Source organism: Chiloscyllium plagiosum, chromosome 14 (genome assembly GCF_004010195.1).
Source record: "Chiloscyllium plagiosum isolate BGI_BamShark_2017 chromosome 14, ASM401019v2, whole genome shotgun sequence".
In the NCBI taxonomy this organism is placed as follows: domain Eukaryota; kingdom Metazoa; phylum Chordata; class Chondrichthyes; order Orectolobiformes; family Hemiscylliidae; genus Chiloscyllium; species Chiloscyllium plagiosum.
The window spans coordinates 20,206,465-20,228,814 of NC_057723.1; the positions used below are offsets into that span (position 1 = coordinate 20,206,465).

Sequence of the window (22,350 nt, forward strand, 5' to 3'; positions counted from 1 at the left end):
ACACTAAAATGAGGCCCATGGATTTTGAGATGGTATTTTCCTTAAACAGTGGTGCTAAATAAGTACTAACAAATGATCAGCCTACTTTCCACCCAACACAAATATTAATGCATCTCACATGCCCCTATGATCATCAGTGCAAAACAACTCATATGAAGCAACTTATCTTTGACTATATACAGGGAATGATTCTGTAATTTGGCCACTGGTAGATACAAAAGATGATGAAATATGGACTCATTCTTTCATTCTTCCCTAGTGAGGAATCTCAGGTGCAAACCCAGTAAATAAACAGTGTACAGTGACTTCCATGAAAACAGTTTCTTTTTAAACAGAAAGCAAAATTGCAAAAACTTCACAATTACTTATCAAGATTCTTCATGTCATGTATCTCTACTATTATACTTTATATTTCCATGATTTATACTTGCGGAAAATAATTGTCTTCGGGAGGCATAGTGCATGCAATTCTTTTCTTTCAAAAACTGTAAATCACATAAGGTGTAATTTCTTTAAAATTTCCTTTGAACAAACTTTGGAGAATATTTGATAATTAAACTGTTAATTGTGGTGTTCATGCTCATTAGCAAAGGCTGAATGCATCGCAATTTTTTTGAACTCTTGCCAGATTGCAATCACTTAAATCATATTGATGATAATGTCATTTGAAAGCTTTCTCCTTTATTGGCAAAGGCACAAAATTCAATCATCTACGCCAGGCATAAGACATTATAATTAAAATGAAATAAATTGCCCCAGTAATCCCACATGTGGTCTGTTTTAAGTAAGGAGAGACACATTTATGATTGTGGTTCTTTAATTTTATGCAGTTGCATGGACGAAACTTGCTTTCCATTGATTTTGATCGCAATTCCCGGACAGAGAAGATTTATGATGATCATCGAAAATTCACATTGAGGATTATTTATGATGCATTGGGTCGCCCCACAATCTGGCTCCCAAGCAGTGGTCTAGCTGCAGTTAATGTCTCTTATTCGTCTACTGGGAAAGTAATTGGAATTCAACGTGGTGCAATGAGCGAGAAAACTGATTACGATGAAAAAGGCAGGATCATATCCCGCATTTTCTCTGATGGAAAAGTCTGGAGCTACGCTTACCTTGACAAAGTATGTTTAGAAGCAATTAGTTCTATTATCATTAATAAGACATTAGTTCTTCCAGGTTCCCCTCATTGCCTTGCAGCTGTTTTAAGTAATGTGAACAATAAGTAAGATTGTGGAGTTTGACCGTGAAAGCAAATGATAATATAATAACACATTTGATAGAAATTAAATGAATTGCTTCATTTTGAGATGCAGCACAGAGTCCATGCACCATTTTTTGTCCTATGTTGAAAGATGGGCTGAGCTACCTGTTCTACCTGTGAACAGTAACAAGTTTGCTCGAGGTTGTAATGAAAACTAGCTACACGGGTGAAAAGTATCTAAAAAATACCTTAATTGTCATGCACTCAACGAAATTGTTAAAGTCATGTAATGTTACTGTCCCGTTAGTACTTGTATTGGATCCATCGAGTATAGAATGTACTGTGAGAATATTCAATATACATGGTCAGCATAATTTTCAAGTTCACTGGCTAGTTGGTGCCAGAAGAATGGACTTTACACCTGTCAAAGGCCTCATCTTTCATCCCATAATCTACAGCTTTCATACTGTGCTCCAAGAGCATTTAACTATGTAAGTTTTGAATTTGTAAGTTAAAATTAGCATTATTGCCCTCAGTGATAAAAGTCTTAAGCATTTTTCTGCTTTTGTCTAATGTTTGGCTTGCTTGAGTGATTGGACAATTTTAGTTTGACGAATTCCTGCTTTCCAATTATGAACTTTGTTCCTTGACTTACAAACAGTGAGAAACAGCAAACGATGGTTTTATACCTCAAATTTTAGTGAGACAAAATGTTCCCAGGCTCCATCTTCAATGTTCATTGTGTTGAGTGAATCCCTCTCTATTTATCAATGAATTTGGAAAGGAAACTTCAAAAAATTCTGATAAGAATATTTTGTACACTAAGCATGTCTCATATTTTCCATCAATTCATCATTTACATAAGAACACAAGACTTAGGAGCAGGAGTAGGCCATCTGGCCCTTTTGAGCCCACTCCGCCAATCAATAAGATCATGGCTGATCTTTTCGTGGACTCAGCTCCACTTACCCGCCCTCTCACCATAACCGTTCTATCTTAGCTTTAAAAACGTTTACTGAAGTAGCATCAACTACTTTACTGGGTAGGGAATTCCACAGATTTACAATCCTCTTGGTGAAGAAGTTCATTCTCAATTCAGTCCTAAAACTGCTTCCCCCTAATTTTGAGGCTATGCCCTCTTGTCTTAGTTTCACCCGCCAGTGGAAACATCCTCTCTAAGTCTATCTTATCTATTCCTTTCATAATTTTATATGTTTCTATAAGATTCCCTTTGTTCTTCTAAATTCCAATGAACATAATCACAGTCCCTTCAGTCTCCCCTTATTAGCCAAACACCTCAACTCCAGAAGCAATTTAGTGAACCTCCTCTGCAGCTCCTCTAGTGCCAGTATATACTTTCTCAAGTAAGGAGACCAAAACTGCATGCAGTACTCTAGGTGTAGCCTCACCACCATCCTGTATAGCTGTAACATTACCTCTCTGCTTTTAAACTCAATCCCTTTAGCAATGAAGGACAAAATTCCATTTGCCTTTCTAACTATCTGTTGTACCTGCAGACCAACCTTCTGTGATTCATGCACTCAGATCCCTTTGCACAGCAGCATGCTGCAACGTTTTACCATTAAAGTAATAATCCTTTTTACTGTTACTCCTACCAAAATGGATGAGTTCGCATTTATTCACATTGATTTCCATCTGCCAGACCTTTGCCCACTCACTTCAAGTATCTATGTTCATCTGCAAAGTTTCAAAGGCCTCTGCACACAATGGTCTGCCACTCATCTTAGTGTCATCTGTAAACTTTAACACACTACACATGGTCTCCAACTCCAAATCATATTTATAAATTGTGAATATTTGCAGTCCCAACATTGATCCCTGAGCCACAACACTAGTTACTGATTGCCAACCAGAATAGCACTCATTTATTCACACTCTTTACTTCCTGTTAGTTAACCAATCCTCTATCCATGATAATACTTTACCCATAACACCATACTATGCAGCAGCCTCTTGTGCAGCACCTTGTTGAAGGCCTGTTGGAAATCTAGGTACACCAGATCTACTGGGTCCCCATTGTCCACTATGCTCATAATGTCTTCATAGAATTCCAAAAGATTAATTAAGCATTACCTGCCCTTCATGAACCCAGGCTGTGTCTGCCCAATGGGGCAATTTCTCTCCAGATGCCTTGCTATTCCTTCTTTGATAATTGTGTCAAGCATCTTCCCCACTACAGAAGTTAATCTATAATTCCCCCTCTTTTGTCTACTTTTCTGTTTAAACAGTGGCATCACATTTGCTATTTTTCAATCTGCTGGAACTGCCCCAAAGTCCAGCGAATTTTGAAAAATTACATAGGTGCACTTGCTATTTCTCCGGCCATCTCTTTTAGTAACCTGGGATGCATTCCATCAAGACCAGGAGACTTGTCTATCCTCTGCTCCATTAAATTGCCCAACACTAGCTCTTCCATAACAATGATTGTTTCCAAGTCCTCATCTACATTTGACTCTTTGCCTATTATAGGCATGTTATTCATGTCCTCTGCTGTGAAGACCGACAGAAAATACCTATTCAATGTCTTGACCATTTCATTATATCCCATGATCAATGCCCCTTCTCACACTCTAAAGAACAAAAATTTACTTTAGCCACTCATTTTTGTTTTATATATTTATAGAAATTTTTGCTGTTTGTCTTTACATTCCATGCTAGTTTTTTTTTCTCTCATGTTCCATCTTACTTTTCTTTACAGCCCTTTTTGTGGCTTTCTGTTGACCTTTAAAACTTTCCCAATCTTCTAGCTTACTGTTGTCCTTGGCTACTTTGTATGCCTTTTCTTTCAATTTGATAACCTCCCTTATTTCCTTAGACACCCATGGCAGATTACTCTTTTCTTACAATCCTTCATTTTTACTGGAATATACTTTTGCTAAGCACTTTGAAAAATTGCTTTGGAAGCCCTCCCCTACTCATCAACTCTCCCACCATAACGTCTTTGTTTCCAGTCTACTTTAGCCAAGTCCTCCCTTATCCTATTGTAGTCTCCCTTGTTTAAGCGCAGGATCTCAGTATTGGATTTTATCTTCACATTCTTCATTTGTATTCGAAATTCAACTATACTGTGATCACTCCATTTAAGAGGATCCCCAACTGTGAGGTCTTTAATTATTCCTGTCTCATTACACAAGACCAGATCTAGGATAGCTTGCTCCCTCGTCGGTTCCATTACATACTGTTCAAGAAAACTATCGTGGATACACTCAACGAACTCCTCCTCAAGGCTACCCTGACTGAGGCTGGTTTGACCAATTGAAATATAGATTAAAATCCCCCATGATAATTGCCACACCTTTTTTACAGGCATTAGTTATTTCCTTGTTTATTGCCCGCCCCAACGTGATGCTTTTACTTGGTGACCTATACACCTATCAGTAACATTTTCTTCTTAGAATTTCTAATTTCCACCCAAATGGATTCAACCTTATTCTCCATTGAATGTAAATTGTCTCTCAGCACCAACCTGATGTCATCCTTGATTATCAGAGTTATACCACATCCCTTACCTTCCTGTCTGACCTTCTGAATAGTCTGATACCCCTGGATATTTAACTCCCAATCATGACCATCTTGTAACCATGTCTCCGTAATGGCTACTATATAATATTCAATCACAATGATTTGTGCCAGTAACTCATCGACCTTGTTACGAATGCTACGAGCATTCAGTTAAAGTTATGCTAGTTTTCATACCCTCATGATTTTCAACATCTCGAACAATACCTCCTGAGTTATCCTTCCTTTTTACTTCTTTCATAGTCTGCCTTGTAGTTAAATCATCCTGCACACATGCTAACCTGCTGCTTACCTTTTTATTTACCATCATACTTCTTGTCGTTTTCCCCTTCCCTTCCCCTCCCCATCACTAGTTTAAAGTCTTAGTGATTTCGTTTTAAAAACTACTTTAATTTCTGAGCACAATATTTGATTGTGGATCACTTGGCCAGTTTCCCAAACAAGTTAGCCAAATCATCAACTTTTCAAGCTGAACACTCAGCAATGTCATTACTTTCAGCTTTCAAGTATTTATTTATTTGGTGAAGTGTCTTGCCAGAAAGCTCTGGCTCCCCAGAATCCGAATGCTACAGTATGGCTTTTTTTTCAGAATTTCAGAGTGGTGCCTCAGAAAAGACTATTGCAAGCTTCAGTTACCTTTGTTCACTCCCATCACTCGAATAGCAGAAGGTATCTCTATCTCTGCCCTCAAGGCAATCAGAATTACTTCTGCGACTTGTATGCACAGTGTCAGCTGCTACTTCTCATTTAGGAAATGTGGATGTTCTCTTTACCTCACCACTTCTGAAATGCAACATATGAATCTGTGTGCAATCAATAATTGTGGATTAGTTAAATATTATATATTCCTCTCATAAATAAATATTCTAATTAACAAACAGAGGCAATGCCATCATTCAGGAATTGGGTAATAGTTGGTGAAGGACAAGGCAATAGAGGGATCTGGTAACAGAATGCATGTGTGGGTTTTTTTATTCGTTCATGGAATATTATTCATGGTCACTGGCAGGTCCAATAATTATTGCCCATCAATAGTTGCCCTGGAAAAGGTGGTGGTGAGCTGCCTTTTTAATCATCTGCAGTCTTTGGACTGTTGAGACCTACACACAGTGGTAGTAGGAAGGGAGTTCCAGGATTTTGACCCAGTGACAATGAAAGAGAATTTAGGAAGCATGATTAGTAAGTTTGCGGATGAAACAAAATTGGTGGTGTAGTGGACAGTGAAAAAGGTTACCTAAGATTACAAAGAGATATTGATCAGTTTGACCAATAGGCCGAGGAGTGACAGATGGAGTTTAAATAAATGCGAGATGTTGCATTTTGGTAAGATGAACAAGGACAGGACATATGCAGTAAGTGGTAGGGCCCTGATGAATAGGGAGACCTAGAAGTTCACGTACATAGTTTTTTGAAAGTTGCATCACAGGTAGACAGTGATAAGGAAGGCAGTTGGCATGTTTGCTTTCATTGCTCAAATCGTTGAATGTAGAAGTTGGAATGTCATGTTACAGTTGTACCGGATGTTGATGAGGCCACCTTTGGATTACTGTGTACAGTTCTGGTCGCCCTGCTATAGGAAGTTGGAGATGGTGCAGAAAAAGATGGAGAATTTGAGTTATTTGCAGAGGTTGGAGCCCCACTCAGCCAAAAGCAAATAAGGATGATTGCATCACACTCTTTACTTAGAGTCACAGAGATGTACAGCACGGAAACAGACTCTTCGGTCCAACTTGTCCATGCCGACCAGATATCCCAACCTAATCTAGCCAGCACTTGGCCCAAAGCCGTCTCAACCCTTCCTATTCATATATCCATCCAGATGCTTTTAAATGTTGTAATTGCACCAGCCTCCACCACTTCCTCTAGCAGTTCATTCCATACACGTACCACCCTCTGCATGAAAAAGTTGCCCCAGGTCCCTTTTAAATTTTTCCCCTCTCACCCTAAACCTATGCCCTCTAGTTCTGGACTCCTCCACCCCAGGGAAAAGATCTTGTTTATTTATCCTATCCATGTCCTTCATGATTTTATAAATGTCTATAAGATCACCCCTCAGCCTCTGACGCTTTTGGAAAACAGCCACAGCCTATCCAGCCTCTCCCTGTAGCTCAAATTGTCCAACCCAGGCGACATTCTCGTAAATCTTTTCTGAATCCTTTCAAGTTTCACTTGTGCCTTGTAGATGCTGAACTCACACTGGGAAGATAGGAGGCAAGTTATTCACTGCTCCTGACCTGCTCTGGTAGACAAAGTATTTATATAACTGGTCCACTTCAGTTTCAGGTCAGTGGTGACTCCAGGACATCAATAGTGGGGATTCAATTATGGTCGTGCACTCATTGTCAAGAAGATCTGATTAGATTCTTTCTTGTTGGAAATGCTACTGGCTAGCAGTTGTGTGGTCTGAATGTTGTCCAGGTTTTGCTACATTTGGACATGGCCTGCTTCCATATCTGAGGAGTAACAAACAGTGCTAGACATTGTGCAGTCCTCAGTGAACATCCCAAGTTCTGACCATATGATAGATGAAATGTCATTTATTGAAGCAGTTAAAGATGGTTGTGCTAAAGAAAATAACCCTGAGAAAACCTTGTTGAGATGCCCTGGGGCTGAAATGATTAACGTCCAACAACCATAACAATCTTCCTTTGGCTGAGATATAACTCCAACCAGCTTTTCCCTCAATTCCCATTGACTGCAGTTTTACTGAGACTCCTTGATGCACAGATGATTCAGAAAATGATCCATTTATGGCTACTCTATTTCCTGTCAGCTAATCGTGCCCCTATCAGCTTGATATATTACCCACATACCATGAGCTCTTATTTTGTGTAGCAGCCTTTGATGTGACACCTTGTCAGATACCTTCTGGATATCAAAGTAAAACACATCCATGGATTTCCCTTTATTCTGTGTCCTTTTTACTTTCTCAAAGAACTCCTATAACGTCGTCAAAAATGAGGTCTCTTTCATAGCACAATGTTGACTTTGCCTGATTGCCTTGAGAATTTTAAAATACTCCACCATATCCTTCTTAATGTTAGGTTTCAGCATTTTATGCTATGACAACATTCGCTGAGTTTTGTCAAACATCTAATCAATTGAACAACTCAAAGCACAAAGCTTGGAGCAGTTTACAAATAGAATAACTGAGTTTAAGACAACATCTTTATCAAAGAATACTACAGAACAGAAAGCGGCCAATTAATTCATCATGCCTGCGCTGGCATGATGAAAAAGTATTCAATTACTCCCACTCCTCTTACCCCTACTGTAACCCAACAAAGACTTCCCCTTCAAGTGCTGATCAATTTCTTGTTGAAAATTATTGCTGCATAATGTGTAATTAAAAAAAACACAGATAATATCTGTACCTTATTTGTCAGTTGCACTCCATTCACAAAAAATACACTTCATATTCGATTCCAAGTAGCTAATCCATGTACGCCATAATAATTGTAGTTTTAATCCACAATCTGTTTTGAATTAGTTGATCTCATTGAGCCACAGTAGAGGCGCTACTTGTGACTCTCAGCTAAAGAAAGAAAACCTTTTAAAACTCGATTATCATTTATTAGTGCTCGGCAAAGACAGCTGCTGTAATTAGTTCCTTGCACCCATTGTGTGAGAGAACAGGATCACTTATGGTGTTCCTTTGTGGTTGAATTGCTGAGCACCACAAGTAATGGTTGGACATTATAAATGCACAGTAGGGCAATTAGCATCTGTAAATTTGAATCATCAGTAAAAGGTAATAGTCTCAAAGTACAAAAAGAGATTGCCAGAAAATTAATTGCCAAAAGTTATTGGATTTATTCCATTTCTAAAACTTTCTCTTTTCTTTTACAGTCTATGGTGTTACTTCTCCAGAGTCAACGGCAATATATCTTTGAATTTGACCAAACAGGTCATCTCCATGCAGTCACAATGCCCAGTGTAGCCAGGCATACCATGTCAACTCATAATTCTATTGGTTACATCCGCAATATCTATCATCCCCCTGAAAGCAATGCATCGATGATATTCGATTTCACAACAGAAGGTCGAATCCTGAAATATGCGTACTTAGGCACTGGGCGCCAGGTGTTATATAAATACGGAAAGTTGTCCAAGCTCTCTGAGGTTCTTTATGACAGCACCGCTGTCACCTTTGGTTATGATGAGTCAACAGGTGTGCTTAAAATGGTCAACTTGCAAAGTGGTGGGTTCTCTTGCACAATCCGATACAGGAAAATTGGTCCTCTGATAGACAGGCAAATCTATAGATTCTCTGAGGAAGGCATGGTAAATGCACGGTTTGATTATACCTACCATGACAACAGCTTTCGAGTTGCCAGCATGAAGCCCATTATCAGTGAAACACCACTTCCTGTTGACCTATACCGATATGATGAGATATCAGGAAAAGTTGAGCATTTTGGGAAGTTTGGAGTAATATATTATGATATAAATCAGATCATCACTACAGCTGTGATGACCTTGAGTAAGCACTTTGATACTCATGGACGCATCAAAGAAGTTCAGTACGAGATATTCAGGTCGCTCATGTACTGGATGACAGTTCAGTATGACAGCATGGGGAGAGTCATTAAGAGAGAGATTAAGCTTGGTCCTTATGCAAATACTACCAAATATACATATGACTATGATGGAGATGGGCAGTTGCAGACTGTTGCTGTGAATGACAAGACAATCTGGCGCTACAGTTATGATTTAAATGGAAACCTGCACCTGTTGACCGCTGGGAGTAGCATTCGCCTCATGCCATTACGTTATGATTTAAGAGACCGCGTTACCCGGCTTGGAGATGTCCAATACAAGTTCGATGAGGATGGTCTTCTTTCTCAGCGAGGTTCTGATGTATTTGAATACAACTCTAAGTGTCTGCTTACTCGGGTTTACAGCAAAACGAATGGTTGGAGTGTACAGTATCGCTACGATGGTTTGGGACGTCGAGTCTCCAGCAAAACTAACTTTGGGCAGCATCTGCAGTTCTTCTATTCAGATCTTAACAACCCAACCAGGGTAACCCATGTTTATAATCATTCCAGTTCAGACATCACTTCCCTATATTATGACCTCCAGGGTCATCTCTTTGCCATGGAGATCAGTAGTGGAGAAGAATTCTATATTGCTTCAGATAACACTGGAACACCTTTGGCAGTCTTCAGCAGTAGAGGTCTAATGATCAAGCAACTTCAATATACTGCCTATGGTGAAATTTACCATGATTCTAATCCAGACTTCCAACTAATAGTGGGATTCCATGGTGGCTTGTATGACTCTCTGACAAAGTTGGTACATTTTGGCCAGAGAGATTATGATGTCTTGGCTGGACGTTGGACAGCTCCAGATTATTCCATTTGGAATGATATTGGCAAAGATCCTGCACCCTTTAACTTATACATGTTCAAAAATAACAATCCTCTCAGCAATGTGCATGATGTTGAAGATTATGTTACAGGTAAGATTGGTAAGATCAATGATACATCAAAATATAAGGACAACATGCATCACCATGTAAATTGTATTAAAAAGAATGTCAAACTTGTATCAACCTATTAGCAAAGTCTTTTAAAGATGCATTAGCATGTAAGCAATTAATTCATAAATCAGCTTACACTGATTTCAGCAGAAAGGGAATGTTTGTTGGATTTGTATAATGCACTCGGGATTAGCAAAAGTCTCCATTCAGATGTTTCTGTTAGTTTTGTTTCTAGATAAGTGGCAAGGGAGCTATTTTCCCCCTGTTTTACCCTCATGGGTTTTTATTTCATGCAGCATTCACTTCCTGAGAGTATCAGTAAATGATCTGCTCTCAGGCCTTTGCTAGCATCACATGATAAACAGAGGAAGCATGAGGATGGACACCTTGCTTTCACAACCATCATTTTAAAATCTTTGCAAAATAAAGCATGACCACAAACCTGCTTAGTTTCGAGCTTGTGCTCCAATGTATGTGTAATCTTCATGAAATTCAGCATTTGTTTGAAAAATGAAAAATATGTGTGGCTGAATTTGGTTGTTTAGAATAAGGATACCTGGTAGCATGGGGAAACGATTGTGCCAGGGATGGAGCACTTTCTGTTTGGTGACCAGTAGCTTAGATTTGAGGGATTACAATTGTTGAGTGTGATGTAATAATGTGTCCTAACTTTTGAAATTCTGCTATTCATTTGAATACAGTATTCCCCATTGAGGCAACTTAATGGCTTTTCCATTCAAACTTTTACTTCAGTTACATTAAGCAGTAAATTACAGCAACTATTTGATGTAATGTTGGCAGAGAAAGGAGCATACAAAACACTGAAGGAGGAAATTATATCCTAACCAATCTTCATCCAGTTTAATTTCTGCCTTCCTGCAGATGTAAAAAGCTGGCTTGTGATGTTCGGATTTCAGTTGTACAACATTATTCCTGGATTCCCAAAACCAGCAGTTCGTTTTGCAGCACCACCTTATGAACTAGTGGAGAGTCAAGAGCGTGACAATGTACAGGTATGGAAACAAACATAAATTAAGCTATTATTATCAGCCTGCTTATCCACATACTCTGCCAGCACTATCTGCCAGCCCTTTTATACCTCAAGACTTCTATTATTCTAACTGCCTCTGCTATCAAATATCCAGACATCTACCTATATAATTATTTTCCCACATGCTGTAGAGATCAGTACAAAAAATAGTTAGACAACAAATACTAAAATGCATTCATGTTTAATAAAGAACAAAATCTCTATTTTCTATTCACCTTCATCACCACCAAATTATGCCCTTATTCTCAGAAAATAATTTCCTGTCTCTCATCCCAGTCATTCTCTCTGGTACTATCTAAATCATTGCTCTCTCAAGTCTAATTGGCACAGATTTCAATGCAACTGGCATGTTGACACAAAAAGATCTAGAAAGACTACATCAAGCTTTAATGGACCCCACATTCATCTGCTAAAAATTTTTCCCGAATGTAGAATCATTGTGGAAAGTGTGGAAACCATTATTCTCTTTCTCTACCTTCAGTTATATCTCCTTACATCTATTTCCCCATCTCTTCACATTGAATAACAAATGAAACAAGCCCATTCTCTTTTCCATCGTTCAATCAACTAGCTCTGCCTCTTCATCTTCTCCCTTTTCTTTGTATTCACCAAGCCGTAACTTCCCAATTCCCACAAGCCCTGAATCATTCCTCTAGTTTCACATTTTCTCATTTTGTTTTCTTGGCTTCTCAAGTCTTTTATTTTTTCTTCAAACCTGTTTCAGTTAAATTGTTGATCTCTCCAACTTTTCTTCAGATCCCATTCTAACCAGTATTCTAAATGGTAGTATTGAACTCCATTCTCCTTCCTTTAAGCACTTCTGGCATTAACCTCTCTTAATAAAATAAAATTAAATACTTAACCTTTCAGTCCTTGCATGTTGGAACCCTACCCAAGGAGGAAGAAAGGTAATAAATATCATACGGGTAAAATAAATTGTGCCTGGGCTTCAGAATGGGATTGAGCTAGAGCACGGCTACAAATTTTTTGCTTGCCAAACCAGGCAATTTTCTACAGGGGGGGAGAAGTGTTATCCCATCCCCTTTCCATCAGTACTTCCCAGCATTGATGGTGCTGCACTGTTAATGTTGACCAAGATGCAAATGCTCTCCATATACCTTTTATGATTTGATTTTCAGTTTATTTCAGGGGTTCAACAAGCAGCAGAAAGGCTCAATAATGCTTTTATGGCATTGGAAGGATGCTCACTCCCCAAATTCTCCAGGGCAGGTCACAAGGACAGGTCAGGACACTGGTTTTCAGCCACTAATTCCATCATTGGAAAGGGAATAATGTTTGCTGTCAAGGAAGGCAGAATAACAACAGGTGTAACTTCCCTTGCAAGTGAAGATAGTCGGAAAATAGCATCCATTCTTAACAACGCCTACTACTTGGACAAAATGCATTACACTATTAATGGGAAAGATTCACACTATTTAGTGAAAATTGGTTCATCAGATGGAGACCTGGCAACTTTGGGCATGACAAGTGGTCGAAAGGTCCTAGAGAATGGAATTAACATCACAGTTTCGCAGCCGACAATTCTACTTAATGGAAGGACTCGAAGGTTCACAAATATTGAACTACAGTACAGTGCCCTGTTGCTAAATATTCGCTATGGAATTACACCAGACACATTGGAAGAGGAAAGAGCAAGGTTGTTGGACCAGGCCAGGCTAAGAGCTCTGGTGAATGCCTGGACTAAAGAACAGCAGAAGGCAAGGGATGGCAAGGAAGGAAACCGGCTGTGGACTGAAGGCGAGAAACAACAATTGCTGAACTCTGGAAGAGTTCAAGGATACGATGGGTACTATGTGTTGCCTGTGGAACAGTACCCAGAGCTGGCTGACAGCCCCACCAATATTCAGTTCCTGAGACAGAATGAGATGGGAAAGAGGTAACAAACCGAACTGCTGTCATCTCTGGCAAGAGCTGGAAGGGTGATCACAATCACTATCTCCTCTCCTAAGGAGATGGATACTCTAAAGGGGACTGAAAGTAAGTGACTTTGGGAACTGAAGAAAAGATTCAAATTCATATTAAGTGAGTTTTCATCTTGTTCTTCAGCATGTGAGGACTCTCTGGAGTGGACTGGGACCCAAAGAGAAAACTATTTACTTGACAAGTACCCCTTTTTATAGGATAGCTCAGGTCCTCTGGGCTTATATTGAAAAAAGACAAATCTCTCTTCTTGACTCAGTAAACTTACTGCCTCATGGGTGTCTCGGTTAAAAGACTTGAGTCCAAAATGCCCATCTTGAATGAAACAGGAACTTCATAATTGCAAACTTTTGTAATATATGGCCTGAAGGAAAGCTTGTTTGAATATACCAGAAATGTACTGATCTGTCAAAGCCTGGGCCAGACTTCTTACACTGATGTATTGTTTTGTTTATTGCCATAGCAACTGTAGTGGACACAGTAAGCCTTGGAGGTTATAGTTACTGCATTCCTACTTGGGAGGGGGTGGGGTGGGCCATAATGTTTCTGAGGGCGTGACGTAATTAATAAACAAAATATGTTATTGTCATACACACCGTCGTACTCTTTTTAAAAGAAATTTAAATAAAACTACGTTGTGGACAGATTGACGTTTGCAGGGTGTAGTCTGCATAGTTTCTTAAAAGTAGTCGTCAGTAATGGTTTATGGTAGAGTTGTGGCCAATGTTTCACTGCTACAAATGGCACTGCTTTTCACTGACCCTGTTCACTGAGGCACGGGAGAGGGAAGGGGAAGGGAGCAGGAAGCACAATTGCTGCTAACAAAGTTAAATGATCGATGATGGTACCCTGCTTTACTTGCCTCTCAAATTACGACAATCACGCTGCAGTCACCAGAAGGCAAATTGAGAACTTTATTATTTTTTTTTGTAATACTGTATCTGGAAGAATTGTCCATGGAGGTTTTTATATTAATTTCTGATTTTGCTGCTCAGCAAATATTAGTCACAGGAAATAAAATAATTTATGTAAAAGTGTTTCAAAAATGTTTATATACTTGAAAATAAAGTCTTTAAAACTGAAAAATGTCTGATATTGTGAACCCATATTTATAGAATATTACAACCATGTCCTTGGGTATTCAAATATTTTCAAAATAAAGTTTGAGCTGTGATCAATCCTTGTCAGTAATGTTGTTTGAGCTGAGTCTTAACAGATATAAAAATCAGAGATTGTCGCAATGGCATTGTCTAAATCAAATTGTTAACCAGGTACTTGCTCATTCACTTTCAACATGAAGAATATACTCTACTGCAGTTCAAATTTTATAATCAGCTGTTATTTTGACAAACAAGGATATATTCCCAGTTGCTCAGTACTAGACTCCATTTTGTAGGTTATTGCCAGTTGATCATCAAAAAGATAGGACTTCAACCAGGATTGTAAATAGGATGGGGGCTGGACAAGTAGGAGTGGAGTTTAGGATGTTGTCAGCATATACATGCGAGCTGACTTCATGTTTACACATTATGCTTGCAAAGATGATGAGGAAAAAGCCAAGGATGAAGCCTCAGAAACATGTGCAAAGGAAGTTGCAAGGTTAAGAAAGGAAGTATTTGCTAGGCATGCCATAGATAACAATTACATAGATATTGATGGGTGAGGACTGAAATGAGGTGTATTAACATCTGAAGAAATAATCCACCATGGATGTAAGTTTGCTCGCTGAGCTGGAAGGTTCATTTTCAGATATTTCATAACCATACCAGGTGCTATCATCAGTGAGCCTCCTGTGAAGCACTGGTGACATGACTTGCTTTCCTTGGGTTGGTGATGTCATTTCCTCTACTTTTCTCAGAGTGTGACAGATGGGATCTGAATCGATGTGTTTGTTGATTGAGTTCTGGTTAGAATGCCATGCTTCAAGGAATTCTCATGTGTTTCTCTGCTTGGCTTGTCCTAGGATCTCCAAAATTGATAATTCACTGTGTAAGTGGCTTTGGCAATTGGGGCACCTGGGATGGTGTTTAACTATATGACATTAATAGAGGAAATCCCAGAAATTTCCTGAATTTAGAGGACTGAAACACAGGGAAGAATTTGTTCACCTAGCATGTAGCAAACAAATTTATTAGGAGGACAATAGAACTGTGAAACAGATCGTAAAAGGGATCTCGTGGAAAAGAAAGGATTAGAAGGTTTTATAAAGTGATGGATCTAGAAGTCACATACATACAGAAAGCCAAACAGTACACTGTGGCTGCAATTGCATTTCTCTAAACACTGAATTGCCCTTGAACAGTGCAGAGACACCTTCTTAAAACGCTGCAGTCACCACGTTATAGGTACATCTACATTGTAGTTAGATAGGGATTACAGAGGTAGCTATGTACAGGGTTTTGAATTCTTTCCAGCTCAGAATTCACATAAGTTATGATTTTTGAACCTATAGGAAACCTATAAACCTCAAGGTGCTGCTGATCTGGAAAGTCAGCAGGAATGGTGACAAGGTTCCCACCCTTTGAAATAAAGTCACTGATGAAATGAAAGGACTGGCTAAATTTTGTGAATGGTATCTTATATTCCTGATTCAGTTTTTAACTGTGAAAAGACATGGAGTTATGAAGCTATAGCATCCCACTGGTTCAATGATTATCAGCACAGACTGGTATTAGTATACAGTCATAAACAAACAGAAAGGTTCCAGGTTTCAACCTTAATCAATGTTGAGTTAGTTGATTTTCAGCTGGACTAATTACACATCTAGCGAAATAGTACAATTTAAATTTTAAAAGAATAATTTGAAATAACCTTAGTGACTGTACTATAGATATTTGGCAAAGACATCAGGCATGCTTCTGAGTTTTGATATCTACCAATAACAACTATGAAATATGTGCACAAGCGTATCTGTAAACTTGCGTATCTCTATAAAGAAATTTATCACAGAACCTAAAAATAATAGTAACTAACTTCAATAAGCACATTTAATAATGACAGTATTGACATAACCTATGCATATAATGGCTCTTTCTGAAAGGAAAATGTTCACTTAGTTGAATGGATGGATACATGTGGAGAACATTTTCAGTTTTTGTACTATATTAACAATAACTTTTGAAAGTGAATTGGGTATAAGCAAAAGAAATAACTTGCATTTATAAATAAAGGTTTTCATGACTTCAACTCATTCCAAATGCTTTTCAACGAATGAAGTACTTTTGAAGTGTAGACACTTTTGTAATGTAGGAAACATAGCAGCTAATTCGTGCAGAAGCTCCAAAATCAGCAAGAAGAAAGGTTTGTGGGAAAGTAGGAAAAAGTAGAGAAGCTGGATCAATTCAATAGATCTTTCAAAGAATCAGCAGATGCAGAATGGCCCAAATGGCTTCGTCCGGTTACTATATGATTCAACAGATGCAGATTGAACTAACAATGCATTTATGCCTATTATAAATTGCCTTCCAGTCTCGAAGAATAAAGAAGACACTACATGGTTGGTAAACTAATTCATTTTTTCATTCCATATTCCACCAGAGCATCCAGAAGGTTGTAGTTCCAGGAAGAAAATAGGTTGAAAGCTTTCAATTAAGTTGAGGCATTTGCATTCAAAACAGATCTAAAAGCAATTCTATTCCATAGAGAACTCAAGCTGTAGTATTTGATTAAATGTTTTGGACTCAAAATTCCATGCTAAATGATTCGCATGGTTGTAACAAGATTGAAGCAATTGTCCTTGCCAGTGGTGCTGCTGCCAGAGTTTGTGAGACTAGAAGGAGGGAATCTCATTTATAAGGGACATATCACAAAATCACAGATTTGTTACACTGCAAAAGGACACTATTCAGCCCTCTATATCTTTGCTGGCTCTACAAATGAGCACATCCCTAGTGAGGTTCACCTGCTTTCTCCCTGTAACACAATATGTTGCATATTTGCAAGTAACTATCTAATTCCTTTTGAATGCCTCAATTGATCATGGCTCTACCATATGCATAGGCAGTGTATTCCAGAACCCAACTACCCAATGGTTGAAGAAGTTATTTCATATATTACATTTGCTTCTATTACTACTTACTTTAAATCTCTGCCTTTTTGCTCTGGATCCTTTCATAATTTGGAACATTTTCTTCCTTTACCCTGTTCAGACCTCTCAGGATTTTGAATACCTCAATCATATCTCCTCTCAGCATACCTTTTTTATAAGGAAAATAATCCCAACTTCTCCAATCTATCTTCAAAACTCAAATTCCTCATCCCTAGAACCATTCTCAAGAAGTTCTTTAGTGCTTTCTCCAATGCCTTCACATTCTCCCTAAAGAATGGAGCATAGAACTGGATGCTGAGACCAAGCTAATGCCTTACATAAAGTCAATGTAATCACCTTGTTCTTGTATGTTCAGCCTATTACTGAGATCCCGAATACTATGTGCCCTATCAAATGTTGTCTCAACTTGTCCTTCCATATTTAATGCATATATAAACCTGGATCCCTCTGCCCTATTGCCCCCTTTAGAGTTGTACCCTTTGTGTTATATTGCCACTTGGTGTTCTTCTTATCAAAATGTACCACCTCATATTTCTTGGCATTAATCTTCATCTGTCATCTATCCATGCACACACCAACTTGTCTATGTGCTTTTGATGTTTTTCTCTACCCTCCTCACAATTTACAAACCTTCCAAATTTCATATCTTCCGTACACTTTGAAAGTTTGCCCTGTGCCCCAAGGTCTCAATCATCAATATATGTCAGGAAATGTAGATGCAGATTGAACTAACAATGCATTAATGCATATCAGAAATTGCTTTCCAATCTCAATGAATAAAGAAGACACTACATGGTTGGTAAACTATTTTTTTTCATTGCGTATTCTACCAGAGCATCCAGAATGTTGTAGTTCCAGGAATAAAATAAGTTAAAAGTTTTCAATTAAGTTGAGGCATTTGCATTCAAAACAGATCTAAAAGCAATTCTATTCCGTAGAGAACTCAAGCTATAGTATTTGATTAAATGTATTGTAATGTTAGTTCCTACAACTGATTGCTGAGGAACTTCACTACAAACCCTCTCCCAACCTGTAAAAAGAAACACTTATCATTACTCTAATACCCGCCACTCAGCCAATTGTATATTCATGTTTTTTTCTTGTCTGTTTTAATCCATGTGGTCTTATCTTGTTTCTAAGTCTGCTGTATGACACTGTATTAAATGTTCTTGAAGTCATCTACATTATATCAACAGCATTGCCCCGATCAACCATTTCTGTCACTTCAACAAAAATTTCCACAGAGTTAGTCAAATTTTCCATTCATCCATGTGTTTCTCCTTAATTACCTCAAAGTTGTCCACATGTCTATTAATTTAGTCCAAAATTATTGCTTCTTAAAGTTTTCAACCATCAAAATAAAAGTGACTGATCAGTAGTTGCTTAGTTTATCTTTTTTTGAATGAGGCATTATATTTGCAATTTACCAGTCCTTAAGCACCATTCCTAAATCTAAGGAAAACTGAAAAATTACTATTTTTATTCTCAGTATCCTTCAGTCCATGTCATGCACCCTCAGTCCCTTTCCTACTTTAGTTACAGTTTATCCACACCCTCCTTTCATCAATATTAAACCCTTCTAGCAACTATATGTCCCTTCTTTCACCATAACCTGGATAGCGTCCTCCTCCTCCTCGAGAGAGAGAGAGATAAAACCTTTGTTTAATACTTCAGCCATTCTTCACCAGTCTTGAAAAATTAACTCTGCTTTCTTCCCACATATGCTGCCAGACCTGCCAAGTTTCTCCAGCAACTTCTGTTTTTGTTTCATATATCTAACATCTGTAATTCTTTGCTTTAAGTATGTAATGCCTTTTTAAATCCATAATCAGCCTCATGCCTCATTTTACTTTTATTTTACTGTTTATATGTTATAGGAGACTTTGGAATTCCCTTTTATGTTAGCTGTCGGTCACCTTCAACACTTCAACACTTATTTGCTTTATTAATACCCCTCTGTGCCTTCCATCTCAATGTGTTTCTCAATTGCATTTTCTACCTAATGTCTGTCACAATCTTTTTTTAGTCATAATTCGACTTCTTTTCTCATTCAGGGATCCCAAGATTTGCTTGTTTTAAATTTCCTTTTAAAGGGAATATATCTAGACTTTGCCTGAATCATCTCTTCTTTAAAGTTAGACCATTGTTTAACCACAGCATTTCCTCCCAGCCTTTGACTCCAATTTATTTGCCACAGTTCCATTCTAACCTCATTGAGGTTGGCTTTGCCCCAGTCAATTAATCTTTGTGTTGTACATTATCCTTGGCCATGATTACCCTAAAACTGATATTACAGTGATCATTATCCCCAAACGGTCTCCTATGTATTTACCCTGCCTCAGTTTCAAGAACCCAGTCCAGCAGTGCCTCCATTCTCTTTATGCTGGAAATATACTGCTGTAGAAAATTCTCAAGAACACATTTTAGAAACGCTTTCCCCTCTCTGTCCTTGACACTACTACTATCTCAATCTATACTTGGATAATTAATGTCCTCCGTTATAACTCAACATAATTTTTGCACATCTCTGTAAATTCCTTGAAACTTTGTCCCTCAACATCCTTCCCAGTAGTTGATGGCTAGTGATGACACTAAACTACATAATTATATCATTTTTGTTTTTATTTCTCACCAGATCACTGGGATATTCTTTACTTTCCAACACTGCAGTGCTCTTCTTATTCAATCCTGCCATCACTCCCACTTTTCATCCTCACCTGTCTCATCCAAACATCTTGTACCCAGCAATATTCAACATTAAGTATGGTCCTTCCTTAAACCAGGTCTGTGTTATAACAATTACAAGATACTTCCTCTTCGCAATCTTCACTTGTAGTTCCTCAATCTTATATACCATATTCAGCACTTACAACATTGCTCAGTAACCCTGATTTAGAATTTATTACTTTCTCCTTTAATCTGACCCCACCTATTAACTTACTATTCTCTGTTGTAATGCATTCTATCTCTCCCCAGTTTTTTATGTACCTTGGTATTCTTCTTGTATTATCTGTGGTGCCCCCACCCCTGCCAGGTTTGGTTGAACCTCCCTAATGGCCGATTCCTTACAACACCTTATAAGGAATACGGGCCAGTCTTTGTTCAGAAGTGAACCATCTAGCCTGTACAGGTGGATCTTCCCAGGAACTGGTCCCAATGTCCCAAGAATCTAATGCCCTCCTTCTTACTCCAATTTTCCAGCTACATATTCATCTGTCTTGTCTTCCTATTTCTATACTCACTTGCACTGTGGAATCCACAGTTTGCTACTTTTGAGTTTTGCTTGCTAAATTTCTGCCAACTCCCTAAATTCTGACTCAGTACCATATCAATTTTTCTATCTATGTCATTAGTTTCAATGTGTATCATGACCATTGTTGCTCATCCTCTCTATCCATGATGGTTTTAAACTCTTAATGACATTCATGACTACGGTGCAGGAAGGAAACACACCACCTTGGATTCACATTTACAGTCACAGTAACATCTATTTATTCTTCTATCAAATCGCCTCTTCCAGTCTTAGATGTCCATTGTTGTGCAAATGAGCCACCCTTGGTGCAATGGACTTGAGGGTCTGCCAGCACTCCCCAGATGAACTATCACATGCATCAGGATTCAAAACTTAATACTGGTTGGAGAATGGGATTAATGCTGGGGACTTATTTAATAGCTGCCTTTTGCTTTTTGACTGCCCGATTCATTTCCTCTTTCCCTACATATGCTTAAACTGTGGAGTGACCATATCTATAAATGTACTATCGATCTAGCTCTCAGCAACATGGATGCACCAAAGTGATACCAACTACTGCTCAAGTCCCAAAGTGTTGTGTAACTGATGACATTTCCTGCACAAATGGTTATCCAAGAAAAAGAAAAGATCCATATAACATCAAAACATGCATTCTCTGAGTTGAAGCAGCCCTGCCATTCCTTTATCTATACGTTGACCCTGCTATTGCTGAAAAAAAATTGCTAATACTACTTAAACTTGAAACTATTAATAAAGCTTTGCTTGCACTAATATAATACTTAACACACGTTACTAGTTGCAGTACATCCCGTATAAAGCACCACTTTCCCCGATGGACCAAATACCCACATGAACAAAATTCACGTCTACATCTCAGTTCAGGTGCAACTCTCAGTTGTGCATCTCAGCTATCCATCTCCTCATAACTGAAAAATATTTTGATTCCTTGGTACTGTACTTATTACAGCTAAATAGTTTATATCTGAAGGGACTGTATGATGGGTTTGATGCTAGCCGCATTGGTATCTATGCCTGGATGAAGTGAAGTATGTGTAGTTTAGTCATGAACCATGATAGTGTAGAGTGGTTCTAAATAAGTGATGTGCATGTGGTGCTTTGAGCATGTGAGCATTTGGTGGTATGCTACCTATGGAATGTAGCATAAAGATGCATTCACTCAATTTGATTCTGAAGCTGCCTCTATGTCATTGGGCCTAGGCACTTGAATAATCACCCCATTGACCAGCTGTTCCTACTCTCTCTGTAAGATCATCATTGAGAACTTCCACATATTGAAACATAAGGGTCGTATTTAATGGCAGTAACGGGGTTCCCAGAGAGATGAAGATTGTCCTGTTGTATGTACTGTGGAACCAATGACTACCTGCTAATGGTCAGAGAAGAGTGCTACCATCAATTCTCTTTTCTGCTCTTTGAAATAAAAACTTACACAGGTTAGACAGCCTCTGTGCGGCACTGAAACACAGGCTTATCTAAGGACCAATTCTCCTTTCTAAACAGAGTATAAGAGTTTATGTAGCTCACTGTAATAAAAGATGAATAACTTAATAAGAGGAGATATACTTATTACATTAACTAGTTAGACATAATAATTAAGACTATCAGGCAATACTGATGACACATCTGTTTCCATCACAATCCCAAGATAAACTCTTTCTTCACTCAGGACTTTATAATATAACCAGACTGGGTGGAGTTTAATGCAGTCACCAACATAAACCCCTTCAGAAAAATTATAAAATTCAACAAACATTTACTGATTTGTTTTCGGAAAGACTCACTGTTTTAACTACCAATCACACAT

At 38.3% G+C, this 22,350-nt stretch overlaps 1 protein-coding gene across 18 annotated transcripts in view; it reads left to right on the forward strand.

Moving 5' to 3' along the window:
• The window catches only part of LOC122556528 (teneurin-2-like), a 1,106,639-nt gene extending 1,092,495 nt beyond the window's left edge, over positions 1-14,144 (forward strand). For all 18 annotated transcript variants that reach the window (XM_043703277.1, XM_043703278.1, XM_043703280.1 and 15 more), the window contains 4 exons: positions 831-1,127; positions 8,597-10,211; positions 11,115-11,245; positions 12,423-14,144. In XM_043703277.1, coding sequence (XP_043559212.1) covers positions 831-1,127; positions 8,597-10,211; positions 11,115-11,245; positions 12,423-13,184 — 2,805 coding nt within the window. In that variant the 3' untranslated portion in view covers positions 13,185-14,144. The remainder of the gene's footprint in view (positions 1-830; positions 1,128-8,596; positions 10,212-11,114; positions 11,246-12,422) is intronic.
• Positions 14,145-22,350: the final 8,206 nt, after the last annotated feature.